Genomic DNA, 20,555 nt, shown 5'->3' on the forward strand with positions numbered 1-20,555 from the left:
AAATACTGATTGTAAACATCACTTTAAAAGCATGCCATCCGACAGCCGGCTCAGCTGCAATACATCAGCCTGAATTGTACTCATTTATGGTGAAGCATTTTATATTAATGTTTTCATTGCTTATCACAGACACTGGCTTTAAAGTGCTTAAGCCAGCTGTACGGAGTTATTTATTAGGCTTTTTTTTTCCAACTTGCCTTTTCCTTAAATAAAGTGTTTGTTTTACTTTCATACATTTAAGACTCCCTCTCATCTTCTGTCAATCATTTCTGATGGCTGATGTGCACACATCCCCTATTTCTCCAGAATATACTCAGAACCTATGGAAGGAAGAGGAACCGGAGCCAGCAGTGGCCGCAAAGGGACAAGGTTCAAGAGAGGCAGAGAGTTCAGTCTCTAGTTAGCTTCTCTTCCTTCATGTTCTCCCCACAAGCTGGATTCCACCTCCACAGTAGCAGTGAAGACCTCCAACTGTTGCCTGAAGTCAACTCGTTTGACATCTGGGCTATACAGTCAATGCTGTTGATCATCTCTCCCTTCCTTGGTCTTCTTCCTGACACGGTGACCAGTCCTCTGTCCCCTTCGCTGACTTCAACTTCCTCCTCTTCCCTAAATGTGGTTGGTCTAAGGGTCAGAACTCCAACATGAAGTGAAGTCTAAAGACTGAATGGTCAAACACGATCCTTCCCTAACCCAATGGACTCCCAGAAGATGGACAACAAGACAGAGAGCTAGCAGGTTTGTCTCTAAAGAGTCTGACATTTGTCTAACAAAAATGAGTTGGCTAACACACTTTCCAGCATCCAGTCACATCACACTGATGCCCACCAGTCAACAAAGCCAACCCATCACCACAGAATTCCAGTCACCAGTACAATTCCTCACTCTGCATTATGAACGGATAGCTAAAGATCAGCAGACATTTAGGAAGTCTAACAAAAGTCAAAACACAACAAAAATTGGAAATAATGGACTCATTAAAAATAAAAGTAAAGCAAAAAACTAAAGAATTCTTTAATAAAAACTGCTGTTAACATCTTCAGAAAAAAATAAGATAGGTAGCCACATAACAAGAACAGAAGGTTACTGTAAAAGAAAAGTCAGAAAATAAAAAATACTAAATCGATATTAAATATGCAATAACTATAATAAATTAAATAGACTTCTAGAAAAGAAATACAATAAATCTCTTAAGAAGTAGACAGAAGACAATAAGATGAAATAAATAAAAGAAATAATAGGAAAATTAAAGTGTTCCCCAAGGAGGTCCAATAATCTCTTATAGAAATTTCAATAAGAAAGCTCAGAGTAAACATGGGGGTAAATTACAGATAACAAAGTCCGCAAGGATTTCCAGAACAAGGGTGTGAAATCCCAGATGTAATGGACTTATCAAAAGGTCAAACATACTGAATGAAAAAAAAGATGTACACCTAGATATATCACCCTGAAATTTCAAAACACCAAGGATAAAGAGTGGAGATAAACACTTTCAGAAAAGGGTTAAAAAAAAAAAAAAAGGATCACACACACAGGAGGAAATTGGTAAAACATCAGATTTCTCAATTCTGACACCAGAACCTAGAATACACTGGAGCAATGTATTTCCATCCCAGAATTCTGTATCTGGTCAAATGTGAAGAGCAAATAAAGACATATTCAGATATGCAACTGCTCTTGTAGGTTTTCATGAGAAGTTTCTGAAAGAATATCTTCACCAAAGTAAGAGAGTAAAACAAAGACAAAAGATCAAGGAGGAAGGAGGTCACCAAAGGAGACCAGTGTAGAGGAAAGTGAGACAGGGTATGGCCGGCCTAGGGGGAGGAGTCCAAATCAAACAGAGCTGGGGTTGGAGGGTTCCAGAAGGGGAGGTTTCAAGAAAAAAAAGCAGCACCATTTAGTCACCCAGTGACTGTGTCTAGGGGATCTTGGTAGATCTGTCAGAGTTTGGGGAAGAATCAATAGTAGGTACATAGAAAACTAGGTACACTATTAAATTTGACAATTTTTAGCTCTTGGAAAAACAAAAAGCTGTGTATAAAAGGAAATTTTCCTATCTGCATTCCTTTATGAATATTTTCATAGATATAAATATGAAAATCCTAAAAATAAACTTCACAGAAAATTGCATGACAGCTATGTTGGAAGGATGGAAGAAAGAAGGAGTGATGTGTTAGCTCAGAGAGAGGAAGCCCACCCTTCTGTAGACAGAAGTCAGAAAAATACTGTCCTGGAGCTATAGCAGTATAATAATATTATTTAGAAATAGGAAGGTAAATGCTAGCAACAAGAGCTCAAAAAGTTGAAAAGGTGTTTCTAAGGAGTAAGACTCAGAAATGCAGAAAGGTAGGCCAAGGAACTACCAAATTTTTTTGCAAGTCTTGACATAAATTTGAATTGTAATCATGTACACGTACTAGTTTAGCAATAAAAAGTGAATGCAGGTATGTAAACTTAATGACATATGCATAGCTGTATATTCTAAATTTTTTAAAGATTTTATTTATTTATTTGACAGAGAGAGAGAGAGAGCACAAGCAGGGGGAGCGGCAGGCAGAGGGAGAGAAGCAGGCTCCCCTCTGAGCAAGGAATCTGACGTGGGGCTCAATCCCAGGACCCTGGGATCATGACCTGAGCCAAAGGCAGACACTTCACCGACTGAGCCATCCAGGTGCCCCACACAGCTGTATATTCTAGAGGGAACAAGAGTTCACCATGACCAGATCCACAATGGGGAGCAAAAGCAGATGCAGTCCCTGCCGTCTTGGAATGTCTCTTTAAACATGGCATGCTGTCTCTTAGCTCAGGACCCTGCACTCAGCTTTCCCTGACCACTCGTCTGTGTGGGAAATGCAGACGCAGTCATCAAGGTTTCTTTCACACCTTCCCAGACTCCCCCTCGGGAAACAGGTCTGTCCTGAGTCCTTCTGCCCCCTGTGCAAAACACCACTGCAGTGACTGTCTCACTGTACCAGATGCATGCGTTGAAAAGCCCATCTCCCAGCTTGTCATGCAAGGATTTCATTTTACCCTAAGCGTGTCCCTGATGCCCAGCACAGTGTCTGACTCTATGTCAGAGCCCAGGAAGTGCGTGTCCAACAACCACATGCCTGCACCGAGGCGTGTGTAGAGGGCAGGGCTGTGCTTTCTTGTTACCACCTAAGAGAGAGAGAGGGACACTCACCTGTTCAATAAACAAAGAGGACTGAGCGAGCAAAAAATATCCGGGAAATTGACCGTACCATCCTTCCTGAGCTTGGCACAGGTGCTGCAGAGTGAGCCCCCAGGCCCTCGGTGGAGCTAAAATCCCACATTATTATTTCCACAATACTCGGGACCCAAGATGGACCAAAACAACGTTCACACAAGATGAGGGCAGAAAGGAGGGAAGTGATATGGAAAAGAGAGGCAGAGAAGCTGAAGGCACAGCTTGCTGGCAGTGGCCCCTGTCTCCACTTGTGACTTCCAGTGAGAAGTTCAGATGCCTCTGGTGTGCCACTGAATGTTGCTCTGTTACCTGTGACCACCAGGGAAGAAGCCAGCGCACCCTCCCCTGGGGACACACCGTGTCCAATACTAGGGGCGTGACAAGCTGCCAGAGCTCTTCCCAGGCCCAGCCCGTAGTGCAGTCGGTACCGACTGTACACTGACAGTTCGCATTCTTTCCACGAGAGCGGGCATCAAGACCCAGGGCTCATTTGCAGCACCAACCCCTCCCGCCTGCCCTTGGCCCTGCCCATCCAGGACAGCCCTTTCTTCAATCAGAGGCCTCAGCTTCATAATCTGAGTCTAAAAGGCAAAGGCCATTGACCAAAGACTCCGAGAAAACGTCTTAAGTCCTACCGATGCCACTTGGTTCCCACCGAAAGTATCTTCAGCAACTGAAATTTGAATGAATTTCTCATACATTCATCCAACCCAGGGTGGTAGCTGGTCAGCTTTGTGGCAATGATTTAAAGGCTCTGAAAAAACCACACTGCCCCCAAAATATCTCCCTACTGGCCTGAAATCCTACATTTCACTTTATAATCGTGCCTGAAATTCCACCAATTAGAAACTCATTTACAAGCCCCTCTTGTAAAATGTGCAAGAGTGATGAGCTTTATCTGATGCCGCCCCAGAATCTAAAATTAGGACCAATGGTTGGGCCTAATAAAGAAAAATTGATGGGCTTTCGTTTGACTGAAAAAGCCTCTTCTGTCAGTTCTTGCTCTTCAGCAATAAGACTGGCAAATCCCATGAATGACAGATAAGCGATCACTTAAGACAAAATCTTCTCCTTCTGGACAGCTCTAAAGGGGTAGAAAGTTCTTCCTCGCAGAGCATCGAAATGTGCTTCCTGACACTCTCTGCAGTTTGCCCTAGTTCTGCTCCCAACAACACAAAGAGAGCCTAGTCACCATCCTCTTATCAAATAGTCTAAGCCAGGCCTCTCTCCCTTAGAGTTCCCGTGGTCTGTCCCCCATGTCTATCCACCATGCAATCTGTGGGCACTGATTCAATTCAACAGGTACGGCCTTGGGACTCCTTGCCTGCCCACCAGAGAATGGCCTTCAGTAGAGCAGAAGTTGTGGAGTGTCCACGACATGTGGTAGCCTTTCACTCTCCGCTGCCCACTGCCCGAGCACCCTGGTGCGCAGGAAGTATCCCACGCATGGGGCAGGAAGTATCCCATGCGTGTCGTGGTCAGGCACCGGACCATGGGCACGGAAATCAAATCAAGAGAGAAAGGCTCAAGCAGGAGCCAACACCTGGGCCGCTGGGTTTGGGCAACACCGGTACCAGGGCACCAGGGACCCCTGAGGGTGCATCTGATACCATACCAGAGGCTGTTGGCTCTGAATTTCTCCAGAGTTCTGCTCTCAGAGGCCTAAGCACTGGCCATCTGCACTGGATCAACTATTCACTAATCTGAGGCTTCAGGCAAGTTTCTTAACTCTCTGAGCCTCTGCTTCTTCATCCACTGACTGAGGACTTTTCTATCTGCCTCTCTGATAGTTTTACAAGAATTCCATGAGATGATAAATATAAAAATGCTTCGGAGGCTGTGAAGTGCAGATTGTGCCATGGCCAGTGTGGAGCTCATGGTTGACTTCTGTCTGACTGGGGACAGCCCAGGTTCTCAGTGAGGCACTATGGCTAGAAGGAGAGCTGATACTCTGCAGCAAAATACGTTCCTAATTATGGCAGGATCCAAGGGCCAAGTGTTCCATAAGTTTAACAATCAATTTGTAGCCTCTTGTACCTTTCTGCAACAAAATACAAAATGCAATAAAACCCGCGAGACTTTGGGTACCATTTGATCTCCTGACGTGTTGCCTGCAACATGAATGCTGGAGGTGGTTTCACAGCGTGGCCCACTGCATGGAGGTACCTCAATGGCCACACGGGTCTCTGGGCCATACAGCCATCCCTGGGCAGAGACATCTGTTTGAGCTACTCACCAGCCAATCCTAGAGCAGGTCTTACTTTCAGAGACACCAGGCATATGGGAGTCAGGGTGGTGAGGGATCTGGAGCTCCTCGTAAAGGAGGGTAAAAATCAGGGACCTGAAAAGGCAATGTGATTAAGTGTGTGAGTAGACTTCTCAAGGTGGCCTTAACTGAGATGTATCTATTTGGGGACCTAATTCCGGGTACAAATCAAGACAAGGAAGTCAGGAGGCCTGTATACCTGCTCTTCCACTAAATGTGGGTATAACTGGGAGAGTCTCCAGGTCCCACTGCTCTCATTTGTAGCTAAGGGAGCAGAATCAGATGACTTTTTTCTGTAATTTACATTTTATCCTTACATTCTCCTCCCCTCCATCCCCCCACAATGGCTATCTCCTGAGATCCTTTAAGACTCAGCCTTAACTAGGTTTTCTTGAAGAAGTCTTCCTATTTTCCCCAGGCCAAGCTAAAGCCACTACCAGACATCAGCATGGGTCTTCCAACCTGTATTCCTCTTCTCCCTGAGTACTCTGTGACCACAGGGTGCCTGGCACAAAGTGGGTATACAATAAATTAAAGTTTAAAAGAGAAAGAGAAACATCTTAGTAAAGGTAAAATCACAACCCTCTCTGAATGTAAATGGAAACTAAGAAAAAGCCCACTACCCTCAGCAAGGATTTATTGCTGTAATTAACAGCAAATAATTACAGATTCTTAGCAATGAAGCATTTCCGTCAAGAGGTAGATTTGACCAAGGCAATGTGTCTTCCAACCCCAGGCCTCAAAAGGTCTTAGTTTCTTTTCTTCCCATCTCTGGAATCCTGAGACAGCCCTGTGAATAAGCCCAAGCTAGTCTGCTGGATGTTGAGAGTCCCCACGGAGAAGAACCAAGGCACCCCAGCCAACAGGCAGCCAACACTTGGCCAATAACCTGCCAACTTCTAGACGTGTGAGTGAAACCATCCCCAGCTCATCAGGCCACCAGCGAAACCATCAGGTAACCAGAGACATCTGAGAAAATCCAGCAGAGGTCAGCTGAACCAGCCCAGAAAACACAAACCATAAATGAAATAAATGCTTGTCATTTCAAACCACAGCATATGTGTGGTAATTTGTTATGCAGCAAAAGCTAACTTACACAACTTTCCTTCTGCCTCTTTTGGTTTAACTTAGCAGGTCTACCTCTTGGCAAGTGTCCTGGAGGCAAAGGGCATGGACTAAGTTGTATTAGTTATCTTAGGAGTCTGGGAGCTTTCTGAGGGAGACACAGCCCATATCTTATCCCAACATCACAAGCTTCAGATTAGGGAAACTGGCATATATTAATCACTGTGACCATGATCGGTCACAAAGCCAACAGCTGAACTGTATTTCTTTAGTGCTCACTTCTAAGGGCTTCACACCTATTTTCTCTTTTTAATTTTCAAGACAAGCCTATGAGATTTTATTTTCCATTTTTGCCATTTCACAGACAAGAAAACTGAGGTACAGAGATGCTAAGTAGTTCTCCCCAAAGCCACGCCACTGGGAAGTCATGAAGCTGGAACTTGATGCGAGGCAGGCTGACCTCCAGAGTCCTTGCTCTTATTCTGCCAAGTCCTCTGGCAAGGAAGAAGGACTGGGACCTTCCAAAAGGGAAAGGGGGAAAGACATGAATGGTGACCTAAGAGCAGTCCTACAATCTATGGGCCATCATGCGGACAAGGTGATTCTGGCATAGGACGTGGTGGACACGTCCAAGGCCTCAGGAGCCAGTCACAGTTTAGGAAAACAGTAGCTCAGCCTGTGAGAGTGGGGACCCAAGTATAGGAAAGTCCAGAAATGGCTCAGAGTTCAGGGATCTGGACCCACAAGGGCATCAGTAGGGTATCAGCCAGGGGCCCATAGACAAAACAGGCTCTGTGGACCAGAATGCAGTAAGACACCACCCCTCTCCTCAAGTAGTAGTGCTGCCATGGGCACATGAGTTTTCAACTGCCTTTCTCCCTGCTTATGGGAGGAATGTGCACAGCGGGTGGTACACAATAAAGAACGGCATTTCCAGATAATAAGAGCAGTTGAAGTCTTTTTTTTTTTTTAAGATTTTATTTATTTATTTGACAGAGATCACACATAGGCAGAGAGGCAGGCATGGGGGTGGGGGGAGCAGTCTCCCCGCTGAGCAGAGAGCTGGATGCAGAGCTCGATCCCAGGACCCTGGGATCATGACCTGAGCCAAAGGAAGAGGCTTTAACCCACTGAGCCACCCAGGCAACCTGAGCAGCTGAGGTCTTAAGTAACTGATTAGGAAAGTAAACATGAAGCGACCGTACTTAACACCCAAAGCAAGTGAAATGGCCCTTGTGATTTCATAAGTATTTCTTGAATAGAATTGCATACCTTAAAAATTGTTTCCCAATATTTTATCTGCTTATTTGCTTCTTACAGCAACCCTACAAAATGGATAGGACAAGTGTCATTGTATCTGCTTTTCAGGTGACAGAACTGTGGCTCAAGGGAAGTGCCCTGCCCAATATCAAGGAACCAGTAGGGAGGCGGAGCCAAGAAGCCGACACAAGGCTTTGCCCTCCAGATCTAGAATTCCCTTTTACTGGGCCATGTCTCCTGTATACACATGGAAAGTTGTATAACTGTTAAACAGAAATCATAACTCAGGATAGGAATTCAAGGGAATGCACACCAGTAACTTATTCTCAAGAGTGGTCCAGGGTGCCTGGGCGGCTCAGTTAAGCCTCTGCCCTCAGCTGAGCTCATGATCCCAGGGTCCTGCGATCAAGTCCCGCATCAGGCTCTCTGCTCAGCAGGGAGCCTGCTTCCCCTTCTCTCTCTCTACCTGCCTCTCTACCTGCATGTGATCTCTCTCTGTCAAATAAATAAAATCTTGAAAGAAAGAAAGAGTGGTCCAAGCCTCTAAAGGAGCCTAAAGAAGGTCATGTTGCCCCCAGGTAGTCAAGGAAGAGGTGGGGGCCTTGAGTTTGATTTAACTCATTCAAGCAACTCTGTGTCACAAACAAATGGTTACTGAGAAAGTAGCTAATGAATTCCACAGTTATTTTGTAGCAACAAGTGGCTTGGAGCCCATCTACAAAATATTCTGCTACTTGATGTAATCCACTTTTACCCAAACTGTGGTGAAAAATCATGGTTATGTTTTCACGTTTGCTTCTTTGTTAGCTTAGGAGCAGAGGCTGTTCTGGGGCAACCACCCCCCAGCAACAACCCCTTGACACCTGTTTACTCTAGGCCAGGTCTCCCTGTGGTTGTGGCTTTAATGGCAAACACAACTTGCCACTGTTCACTGTTGAGCAACTGCGACGGGACACAAGCAAGAAAAGGACCCCTGGCATCAGAAGTGAGCTCTCTGGAAATGGGTTTTTATCGGGAAGTGGAGTAGAGAAATCGCTGGAATGAGAAGAATTATCATTTCTGGCGTCGTCTTTGGATAACAAATTGCTGAGGCCTAAATATCCACAGATTATTCTATCTGAGTTTATCTTGTTGCGACAGATCCGCATGCTGTAATCAATCACACTGCGTATCCATAAAACAGCTTGATAGTACACATGTATTCTCCTCAAAATAAAGTTGTAACATTTACACATAATAACTTACTGGGCTGCAGGCTTTGCCTGACGTGTGCTCAATATCATCTGATGTTTTATTGGATCCCACACAAACTTTTGCCTAATACAGTCGTTCTACAGAGAAAAGTTAGCCGAAGTGTTGACTCGGCTAAAGAAAATTAAAAAGAAAGAGTGGAAACTGAGGCAACCTGCTCTGGAAGCTGAAGAGAGGCCACAGTAGGTATAGCCTTAGGGGACAAGGTCACAAAGGGCTTCAGAGCCTGTTAGGTAATCTCATCCCCCCCACTCACTGGCCATGCGCAGGTCAGTCCGGCTCTTCGAGACCTCAGCTGCCTCATCTGAAAAGTGTTTGGCATTGCCAAGTGTTAAAATGTAAATTACACAGAGCCAGTGAGAGAGCCGAGGAGGATGGCGAGCTCACGGCAGGGGCTTCCTGCGCAGGAACGAGACATAACCGGCCAGTGCCTCTGGAACAGAGAAGCCACTTCCATGGATTCTGTATTGGGGGTGTGGTTAAGTAGTGTGACAAGTAGTTTGAAGCTTTCTCTATTGATTATCAACCTACTAAAATCTGTATAATTGCTATTTATTTGTTGATGTATTATCTCTCTCTCTGTGTTCCCCCAACCCCACTCTGGACTATCCGCTCCATGGGACAGAGACTGTACACGGTGGTGTCTGCGGAGACTAACACGTGGTAGGCGCTCAGTAAGCCACCAATGAATGAAGGAAACACCCATGAGTGAATGAATAAATGAGGCCTGGAACACAGTGTACCCCGACCCTTTCAGACTGCCACACATGTCCTGCTCTGGGCAGCTCCTTCGGCCAAAGCTCTGCTCCTCCTTTCCTGCCGCCTCCATCAAAACACGCCAGTGCTGAGCCCATGTTCTCAGCAATATGATCTAAAACCAGCAAAGGTAGTGGTCATGCAGCTCTTTGCGGATGACTAAGGGGCCCTCTGCTCTCTAGCCTAGTCAGAGGACATGTGGGACGTGGAAACTATGTGGGAGGCATACCTTAGGAAACCCCAGAAACTCAGAAGTGGCGGATGAGTAAGTAAGTAATGCTTTGCACGTTGCAGAAGCACTCAGGGGGCTGGGGGAAATGTAGGACTCTGCTAGTCATTCTCAGGGCATCAAACCCATCCGTGCAGCTTGGACAGCTTACATCCCTGACATCCTGACGGAGCCCTGAGAGCTATAGTTCCAGAAGGCCTACAGATGATCGTGGTGTGCTCTGATGATCGAGAACACTGGGACCAACCAAACACCAGCTTGCACCCTTCCCCAGTTCAAACCTGAATGCAGGCTTTAAGTGCCCTTGGGGATTGGGGGAAGGGGGCAGTATGGAATAAATGTAGTTTTCTAAAAACTCAGAAAGTCTTGGAACAAAAAAAAAAAAAAATAGTGCAGGTTTGACCTCTGGCCCTTCTAGTTTTCACTGTCGGCTAAGCACGTCAGGCTCACTCCCTGCCTGTCCTCGGTTTATGGAGCTCTTCAACCACTTACACTACTCTCTGCATCCTCAACAGCCTCTCGAAATCACACCCATGTATTTGGGGCAATGATGGGATACGGTTAATCATGTGAAAATCAGCTTACGTTCCGGCAAAGAACCCAACTCAACACTGTCTTGCTGAGACCTTTGAAATGTGTCTTGCAATGGTCCAGCCACATTCATACATGTGTTCACTCAGTGAACACGCACATTTGAACCCATCCTAGTGAACAGAGATGGACACACAATGCTTGCTGCATGCTTAAGCTTCACTGGGTAAAAACAACCTGCAGTTTCCAGCTTAGTGCTTCAGGAAGTCGGTGGTGTAGACAGCTCCCAAGAATTTAAGGAGACGCAACTCAGGCAGAATCACAACCATTACCCTCAGGACTACCCATGCGGTCATCCAAGGTTTCATTCTCACACCCCAGGGGGACAGAAGAAGCTGAGATTTCACGTGACTCCCTCCAGGGGGAGCTACTCTGCTCCTGACAATATACACACATAAGTAAGTAGAGTTGAACCATAAACTCAGGGAAATTTGCCTTGAAAATAGAGCTGGTGCCTTGGCTCCTCTGCCCAAGCTGGCGGGACCCTGCTTTCGATCTCCACAAGACCGCGTGTTTGCCCGGATGCCATGGCTGTGGAGCCAGGGAGGGGGCCACGAACATGCTGGACACAGGTACAAGCAAGCCATGCTGCTGAGATAATCAAGGTTACTAGGGGTCAGAATTCTTCCTTCTTCCAGGCCAGTCTGTGTCCCTTGTGCAAAGCAATTGGAAATGCTTTGCACTGGCCTGGGCCAGCCTGGGTGACTGAGTGGCAAACCCAGACTCAGGGATCAGAAACCTTTCCCATGATACCCCACACTTAATCACAGCCACAAGAGCCCTGGGTTTTACCCTCACCCTTCCTCACCCTTCTCAGCATGGGCCATACTGTCTTTCTGCAGTGGTTTGCACAGGTCTAGGATGGCCCCTGGACCTGGGAAATAGTCCGGGTTGGGAGGGATTGATGACTTTGCAATATGCAGCCTTGTTCTGTCCTCATTCCTCTTGTCAGCCAGTCCCCCTTTCCTAGCCAGGACTTCTGCTATGCTCAGGGGACACAGACCCCCTACCTACCACACTGCACCTTTCCCTTTAGCTAACCTAAAGCCAGACTAGGATTTTCCAAAGGAACTCTTATTAGGAAACCCCGGGAGCACAAAGAAGAGAAATAGATGAGAGCAATAATGCTTCACATTTGTAAAGCACTTTGCCGTTTGCAAAGCACTTGCACATTCATTACCTCATTTACCCAGCATGAATTCCTTCCCCTGACTTAAGTAAAGCCTAGCCAGAGATCGGCACAGGCATTTCCTCCAGCCGTTCTTGGCCACCATTCTCCAAATCCAACCCTAGTATCTGGCAACACCAGCAGCCTGCGTGGTTCCTTATGGTCCCCCAAAAGGTGATTCCTAGTCCTGGGTCTACACCTGACTTTCTTCTGGCAGGGGCTTTCCAGAAGCATTTGTACTAACAAGTCATTAATGGTGGCTCTACCCACTAAGGGAAATGAAGTTTCTTGCTTCTAGGACAGTAACGGGAATTCGTCTCTCCCGTCTTGATCAGCGACAGCAGTAATAACTAACATTCATTGAGCACGTACAGGTACCAGGCAACGCATTTGTGTGTATGAACTTGCTTTTCCTCACCTAAACCAATGAGTAGACAGTATTATCCCCATTTTACAAATCAACGAGGCTTAATAAATACAGGTCTTGTTTTCTGCTGTGGAAATTATCAGTGGGTTGGGCGCAACTCAGGACAACGTGACTGAAGTCATTTGCTTCATTTAGTTCTGATTTTATGAATGCACACATTCAAGATGCATTTGCCAAGCTCCTCCTATGCAGCTGGCTGGCCACAGGGACACAGCGGTGAACCAGGTGTGGCTCTGCCCTGAGGACCCCGCCGGCTGGCTGGCCCCTATCAGCCTTCCTGGCTGCAGCATCACCACAGAGGTTCAAACCTAGTCTAGGGGCCAGAGAAAACCGCCAGGAGGCTGTGACATCCATGAGGAGGAGGAGAGTGTGCCCCAAAGGGACAGAGCAGCAGAAATAAAGGTCTGGAGGCCAGAGAAAGCATGACATTCAGGAAATCCAGCACTGGTGGTCAAGTAGGGTGGGCAGGTTGTAGACTGAGTAAGGGGTTGGGGCTTTCTCCTGAAATCACTAGAACACTATTGATGGGTTTTAAGCAGAGAAGTGATATGACAAGAACTTTCCCCCTGAAGTTATTTTTTTTTTTTAATTAACCCCCTGCTTATTATCTTTCTGTCCTGCAGTTGTCTCTTTCCAGTAAAAGTGAGTTCAGACAGAGGCTGGGGGGCTCATTAAATAAGGCTCTCTGGTCACTGGTTGCTCACTACTAGAAGTCTTGCCACCCTCCACGCTCCCCATCCTCCTCTACCCTAGGCTCTCTGCCCCGTAGAACCAGACACTTTGGGAACCTGAAGCTATTTTGGTCTAAGAGCAGCAAATTCCAGGCTCATGTCTCTGAATGCTGATAGCTTCCACCTCTTCTGGATTTACCTTCATCTTTGTTGTCCATCCATGGCAGTCACCTTCTGTCCACATACACTATCACAGTTCTTCATCTCCCCACCGCTGACTAACGCCCCTTTGTCAGGTTCAAGAGCTTGCCCAGACTGCTGGCCGGCTGGCTGGCTCTGAGCTCCTCTCACTATGACGGGAAACTCCTGGAGGCCAGGCAGGGGCCAGGTCTGGAAGAATGCAGGTGCAGGCACCTTCTGCCGATGGGGAGTACTCTTAATTTGGCTTAAAGTGCGATTTCAGCAAGCTGGGACACAAAGAAGTAAGGGAAGAAGGGGCCATGGCTTGCCAATTAGGCCCACCAACCTAATTCTGGTGACTGACCAGGCAAAGTCAGGATAGCCAGCTCCTCCTCACAGCTGGGGCTGTGTTTTATGCCGGTCTGAAATGTCCACAGCTCCCACCTCCTAGCACATACATGAGCTTGTCTTTGGCTGTCTGTCTCTTTCGAACCAAAGTCATGTTTTGTTTCCACAGTTGAGAGAGGCCTCAGAAACTGAGTTCCAGTCAATCTGTGCCATGATGTGGGCATGAGACCCCAAGACAATGGACACTGTGCCTTCTTTGGGGCCAACATCCTTTACTCCAGACCATGGCGGGCTGGACGACTCAGAGTCTATTGAGATCCATACACAACAGTATGGAATAGATATGCTTTTATGAGACCCTCCAAAAGGGGTCCATAGTCCTCACAAAAGGTTAATAAGCCCTGATTTGGAGGGTGCTTGCTGACCTGCACACACTGACCCTATTATAACCTTCTGAGCCCAGGGCCAGCCCTCCCCACTGTAGGTCTGCCCAAACACACCCAGTTGACCCAACTAATGCAAACATGGCAATAATTTATTTCAGTTCAAAGAAATGCAAATTGGGTTAATATCCCTTTCTCTGAACCATCACATATTCAATATAAACTAATTCGTTTCCACAGCAGTGAATTTTTTCTAGAAACAAATGATACTCTGTTCTGCACAATTCAAACTAGCACATTTTTTAATGCAACAAACATTTATAAACCACTCATCCCTCCCCCCTTTCCTCCTTCCTAAAAATACCCATTGCAGCACCATCTTCGAGCTTACAGCCTGTCATCCCGAACTGCTGCATTGTATTTTTATAATGGGACTGTTTCAGTCCTAGTCATCAAATTACCGTTTATTATTATCCCCATTTTACAGATAAAGGAACTAGGTCACAGGGAGGTCACCTGACCGGCCCCAAGCCCACAGCAGGGCTATAATGGAGAAGACGTGCTTCCCGGGGAATGCAGCCTTGGAAGAGCAGAGGCGGGCAGGCTGGTTTGCTTATGCTTCTAGAAAAAGCAAGCACTAGTGGGAGACGAGCCCACTGTCTCTCAGCACAGTCCAGGGCCAACATGGGGAAGGCATAGCCAGCTGCATGGCGAGAGGTGTCCAGAGCAGAGACATCTGTGTGACTCCCTGAAAGCACAGCTGTCCAGAGAGAGGCTTCTCGGAGAAGCAGCAGCCTAGGGCCAGCCTGCAGACCTGGAGCCACAGGGAAGGGGCATTGGACTAGAAGCCTGAGCCCTGACTCTGCAGGAGGTGACTCCTCCCAATGAACCACCGTTTTGCAGCAGGAATGATGCCTGGATTCCATGATCTCCAGCAGCTTTTCAGGTGTCTGACCGGGGGCACTCTGTGGAGGACTCCTGAAATTGCCGCCTGAGGGGCCCCCCCTCAACCCACGTGGTGCTCACTGCTCCCCAGCAAGGGGCCCCACGGCAGGCTTCCCCCGTCACAAAGCATGCCAGGCCTCTGACTGTCACTGGTGAGGCCCGCTGCGGGACAGCCAGCTCAGCTGATCATCACAGCAGACAGCCTGGGGGGGTGACGTCACCCTTTATATATACAAAATGTCATGCACGTGCACACACACATACACACACACACGATTTCTTTTCTTGACACATCATTCTTGATTTAAAGACCTAAAGCCTAAAGCTGAGATTATTTCTGGCCCCCTCCAGGACCATGAAGGGGGCATCTTGGGACCTCACCCTGGTGCTCATCGAAGGGCCACATGCTGGTACCATGCACCCAAGAGCTGTGTGTGGGCCACGAAGCTGCAGACTCCCAAGCCTAAAGCAACTGCTCCATTCACCTCTGTCCTCAGACCCGCAGCATGCACGCCTCTGCCCCCGCAGATGGCCCAGCCCTGGGTCCTCCTCCACGCTGGGCCGCTATGGGCGTGTGGGTCAGAGGCCATGTCAGAACCACAGCATCAGCGCGCTCCCACAGCAGGGCTCGTTATTAATAAACACGCTGCTTTGAGCATTTGCTCACGATTGTTTGATATTTCAGTTTTCAGTAATTTTCTCAGTTAATAATTTATTAAATGGATTATTTGTCATTTCAATTTATTAAAAATTGATAAAGGGCTCATTTCTTTTTTCCCCAAGCTAGGACACAGGGAGAGATATACAGGCCAGAGTACAAATTAAAGGTGCCCTGCTTCCTTAGCTCCCCTGATCCCTACCCAATCATCTGCGGCCAATGAACACCCGCACGTCCCCTCCCTAGTGTCTCAGCACCCAGAGTCTACACCCTGATCAGGCAATGAGGCTGGAGAGGAACGCTCCCACCCACTCCTGAGCCAAGCCCACCACCCATCCCCTGGCTTCTTATCTCAGCTTCCCCTGCAACCACACTAGCAGCTCCAGGCCTCTGGCTGCCCTGCTCAGCAGGGAGAATGCCTCATCAGTCCTTCAGCATGCCGCATTCCACACAGGGCCCTCTTTGAGGTAGGGCTGCGTTTCCAAGATGGAACCTGGCATGGTGGTGGGACCTGGGACTGGAGTAGCAGGGAGGTATGGGGGGGGGGGCAGAGTAGATCGTGCAGGGAGCCCTCAAAATGGCCACCTGTGTTCCTGCAAGCCATGCCCATCCTAACAGGCAGCTCTCCTGTTCTCCGTGCTATTAATTACCTCATGGTTTCTGTATTCTGGTCATGGCCTTGCCTATGTTTACAGAACAAGCATAGGAAGGCCCTTGAGAAGAAGAACAACAGCAGGACAGTCTCCTGACACTTCTCCTCTTCCTTCTCCTCCGTGTCCTCCAGGCTACCCTCCACCACACGCTTCTTATTTATTCCACCTCTTCTCACTCTCTTGCCATCTCCAACAACAACTTCCTGCTTTTCTCCCACCTCCTTCTTTCCTTATCCCTCTTTCACTGAGCTCTCTCTCCCTATCCCATGTCCTTACGTCTTTCTGGCCCTTCCTCCCCAAGGTCTCCTCAGCAGACTGGCTGGATGCCCACATTTCTCTCTCTGCGGGTGTGGCCCCAGGAGGGCCCACCTCAGAGCCCCTGAGGACCTTCATCACCAGTGTCCTGAGGTCACAATGGCTCTTAGGCTGGTTCTGGGCTAAGAGCTAAAGCGTCGTGCACTCAGGCCCCAACCTCGGGTCACAAAGTGTCCACCCAACCAGGGCAAGAAAAAGGACAGTGCTCTCTGGGTCAAAGATGGCGCAGATGAAGGCCTGCCCAGCCATCAGCAAACTCAAGGCAGAGAGAGAAAGGAAGAAATCACAGGTGGGCAGGAGGGTGAGCAGAGGAACAGCAGCCACCTCAAAGTCACTTTAGCCAAGAGAGTTTGGTCATCATTTTGCAATTTCTGTCTGCCTTCACGGGCTCCTTGAGATCCCATGTATCACTGTTTTCCAGAGCACTTTTTTCCGAGATGAGTTTAATGGCCTTATAAAAGTCACATTGTGCACAAATTGGGAAGTCTCTGCAGCTCCGCGCCGGCTCTCATGCATAGACACTCGCACACTTCCCACAGCTGAACAAGGAAGGCAATTCAAGGCACAAAAACATCCTTGGGTAAATTACTTCCTATTAGTATGTCACATATTTCTTAGATACGACTGTAGTTCCAGGAGGTGACAGCAGCAGTTGACAATAAAACTTTGCACTCTTTCTTATTTATATTTTCCCTGCCTTTCTGTTTTGTTTGTTTTTTCTTTCCCCTCAAAGTTACATAACATCACATCCAACTCATCATCTCCTTACTCCTAGGGAAACAATGCCCCCAAGGCTCTTCCTGACTCGCTCACTGTGGGGCTGTCCAAGTAGACATCCAACCACGAAGGACGCTCTAAAGGCCATTGTAGCATCTGGAGACAGGAGGCGCGGGGTTGGGGCTCCCTCAGTCCCCACTAATACTCCCCAAGTCCACTGCTAGGCACAGCTTCCTGCTTCTCTTCAAATCCACAATTTCCCACTGAACAACTACCTACCTACCCCATGCCTAGGCCTGAGCCAACTGAGCTGGTCGAGACAAGAGTAAACAGGAGTTTACGATCCGCTTGCTGAGGAAGACCCATCCAGTGAGACAGCCTAATCACAAGAGAAGAAAATACATGGGAAGTGACGAGGTGAGCACTTTAACCTAACCAGATCACAGGAGCGGGGCTGGAGGGATAGAGGTCGGGGTGAAGGAGGCTGAGACCTAAAGCAGGGAGGGCAGAGCCACTGGACGGGGGCAGGGGGGGGGGGGTCCCTTACACCGTTCTTTGCAAACACAGTGTCACCTCCGCACTTAAGCACAGCCAAATGGAGAACGAGAATGGAGGTCCAGGCAGAGAACTAATGCCTCTGGACAAGAATTTTCTCTCCATTGTCCCAAGACCTTAAAAATCCCTCAGGCACAGGGAGGATCCGGTTTGCCAGCCCTTCGGCTGGGGTCAACTGCATGAGGTTCTCCCGGGGATGGCCTCTGGGGAAGGTCTCTGTCCTCCCGGGGTGCTCTGAAACTTTCCTGACCTTTCCACCTCACAGTCTATTCCCTTCTCCCACAGCCTGGAGAATTCAGAATCCCAAGCCCTGCTTGGCAGCAATGAACCTGAACCTTGAACTTCCCCACGGCCTTGCGTTCTCTGGCCCTGTGATCCCCTTCTGGTTCCCACCCGCAGGAGCCTAATTCTGGTGGTCCTTGTCCCAAGCTCAGAACCAGCCACAGTGCTAATGGCAGCTCCTTCCCAAAAGCACCCAGCTCAGGCTCCTTCTCAGGATCTCAAAAACCTCCCAGCTCAAGTTTATGGCTCAAGAAGAGGTCTTGTTGTTCTGCCTACAATATAGCAACCTTGTCTCCATAAAAAGAAGAGAACGCAGACTCTCAAAGAGACACCAGAGCCACAAAATGTAGACAGATCCCACACCTACTGATGAGGATGACGGTTAGAAGGCCACCCTAGGCGGGATAGAACTGGATAGGCTTTTCAAAAGGGGCAGCTCTGAAATCTGTAGAAAATAAGGTAGTTTTCTCTGTAATTGAACAAAGGAAGAGAGGAACAGATTAAGGAGCAAGGATTAGGGGAGGAGGGATATTATCAGATACCATTTTGCATAAATATCGTAATGTGGTGAATTTAATTATTTTTTACTTTCAGCCAAAAGTTTTGGTATTGCATTCAGAACCATTGAAACAATGGGAAAAGTCTATCACTAAAAAAATATTAAAAATTTTTAAAAAATTAAAACACTGTCAGATCAATTCCCTGATGGTAACCTGTCTGATGCTATATTTTTGGTCAGTGTAGATACATCCTGAATATTTTAAGACTTTCTGGACTTCAGTTCTCTACCACTTATAATTCAAAATTGCATCTCCCCCCCCCACTTTCTCTCAGGACTCTTAATTTCTCTTCTCTATCCGCCATTATTTATTTAAGCCTCCTAACTGTATTATTTATTTTAACACCATATCTGTATTATTTATTTTACTGTAGCTCCATAACGATATTATTTAAGTCTATAAAATAAAGCTTTTTCCCTTGAACTCTCCGTGCAAAATAAAATTGTGTTGTACTGAAACATTCTTTGAAATGCCCTTCTTTTCTACCACGGGATAATAATAATAATACTTTGCATTTATATAGTACCTTTCATCCTGGGATTATTTAAGTCTGCAAAAGCAGTCTGTCTGAATTCTCCATGCAAAAATCAAGTTGTTTGATAATATTCTTTGAAATGCCCTTTATTTTTCACCACTCGCTGGTACAGAAATGCTCTGTCTTTGTGCACTAGTTTCCCACCTAGGAATTCCTAAGTGACTCTCCCATTAATACTTGCGTACTTCGAAATGGCCAGGTAAATACTGTCCACACTGCCTGAGTGGTAAAAGGGAAGCAGTATGAAGACCTCCCTGGACAGAATATATGTGTAAATCAGAGGACACCTACCCAACATACAGGTCCTTCGGGCTATTAGAACTACTCCTTGCAAACTTCCTCCTCCCGCCCATCATCCAGATTCATCAAGGAACTGTGGACTGAGCCAGACCACCTGGGTTTAAATCCACTCATTCCCAAGCAGCACATCCTGGGCAGCTCTTTCCCCTCCTGAACCTTCAGCTGCTCGTCGGTACTCAGCATCCTCTCCACGCCCTGTGCTTGGCTCCGGCCTCTCTCACATCTGGACGTGTCCTTCCTCCTCGCCATTTGTCTGTCCTTCAGCACCCAACTCCAAACCCAACTTCAGGAAGAGCAAATGGTGGCCCCATATCTTCTCCTAGAACAGCAGCTGTTACCCATCATTTTCTTTTTGGATGGCCCTTGGCACCTCAATGTCTGGAGCTGGATTATACATCATCTCACACAGATTCTAACTGTCACTTGTGTCTGACCTTGTTATTATTTCATTCAACAAATAGTTATTGAGGATCTAGTATGTACTAGGCACTCTCTTTGGCTCCAGGGACAACAGTTGAGAATGAAACAAAACCCCCAGTCATTTCAAAACTTAAAACCTTGTAGGAAAATAAGTCCCCCATATAAGCCTGTAAAGCTAAACCACTCCCCCTTTTTCTCTCCCTGCTCTCAAAGTGCTGAACCAAGCACTGCTACGCAGCAGGGGGACAGAAGCTACTTCTCACTTGACTTTAAAATATTAATGATAGGGAGAAAGAAGACTTTGAAATTATAATTTTAACAGTTTTATCTAGTTTCAAAAAAAAAACATTTTTTTTTAAATTGCCTCTGGCCCCAAACTGGTTATTAAGTCCCTAAGTATCCATCTAATGTTTTATATAGTCAATGGAACCTTCTCAAAGAATGACTCTCACTGTGGAGGGGGTCCAGTCTCCAGTCTCCAAACCCAGTTACTCATCCCTCAGGTGCGGCTGGCATCTTCTGGTTACTGGGAGGAAGCAATGAGACAGCCATTCCAAGGGCCAGCTCCATCCTCACACACACCAGCAGCCTAACAGAACACTGTACTACATCCTTTCCCCTTTTTAAGATTTTGTTTGTTTGTTTGAGAAAGAGCCTGTGTGCAGGCGAAGGAGCAGAGGAAGAAAGAATCTCAAGCAGACTCTGAGAGCTGAGCACGGAGCCCAACACAGGGCTCAATCCCACAACCCTGAGATCATAATCTGAGCCAAAACCGAGAGGTGGACACTTAACCGAACGTGCCCCCAGGTGCT

At 47.2% G+C, this 20,555-nt stretch overlaps 1 protein-coding gene and 1 long non-coding RNA gene across 2 annotated transcripts in view; one reads left to right on the forward strand and one right to left on the reverse strand.

The window, feature by feature from the left end:
• LOC309848136 (uncharacterized protein) overlaps window positions 1-20,555 on the reverse strand; it is a 439,793-nt gene that overhangs the window by 378,350 nt on the left and 40,888 nt on the right. Inside the window, exon 4 of the mRNA XM_082699331.1 lies at window positions 5,445-5,549. Coding sequence (XP_082555457.1) covers window positions 5,445-5,549 — 105 coding nt within the window. The remainder of the gene's footprint in view (window positions 1-5,444; window positions 5,550-20,555) is intronic.
• LOC309848447 lies at window positions 16,539-18,563 on the forward strand. Its single transcript, XR_014303050.1, has 3 exons — window positions 16,539-16,663; window positions 17,386-17,508; window positions 17,932-18,563. It is a non-coding gene; the product is annotated as an uncharacterized lncRNA (long non-coding RNA).

This window comes from Mustela nivalis (assembly GCF_964662115.1).
Source record: "Mustela nivalis genome assembly, chromosome: 14".
In the NCBI taxonomy this organism is placed as follows: Eukaryota; Metazoa; Chordata; class Mammalia; order Carnivora; family Mustelidae; genus Mustela; species Mustela nivalis.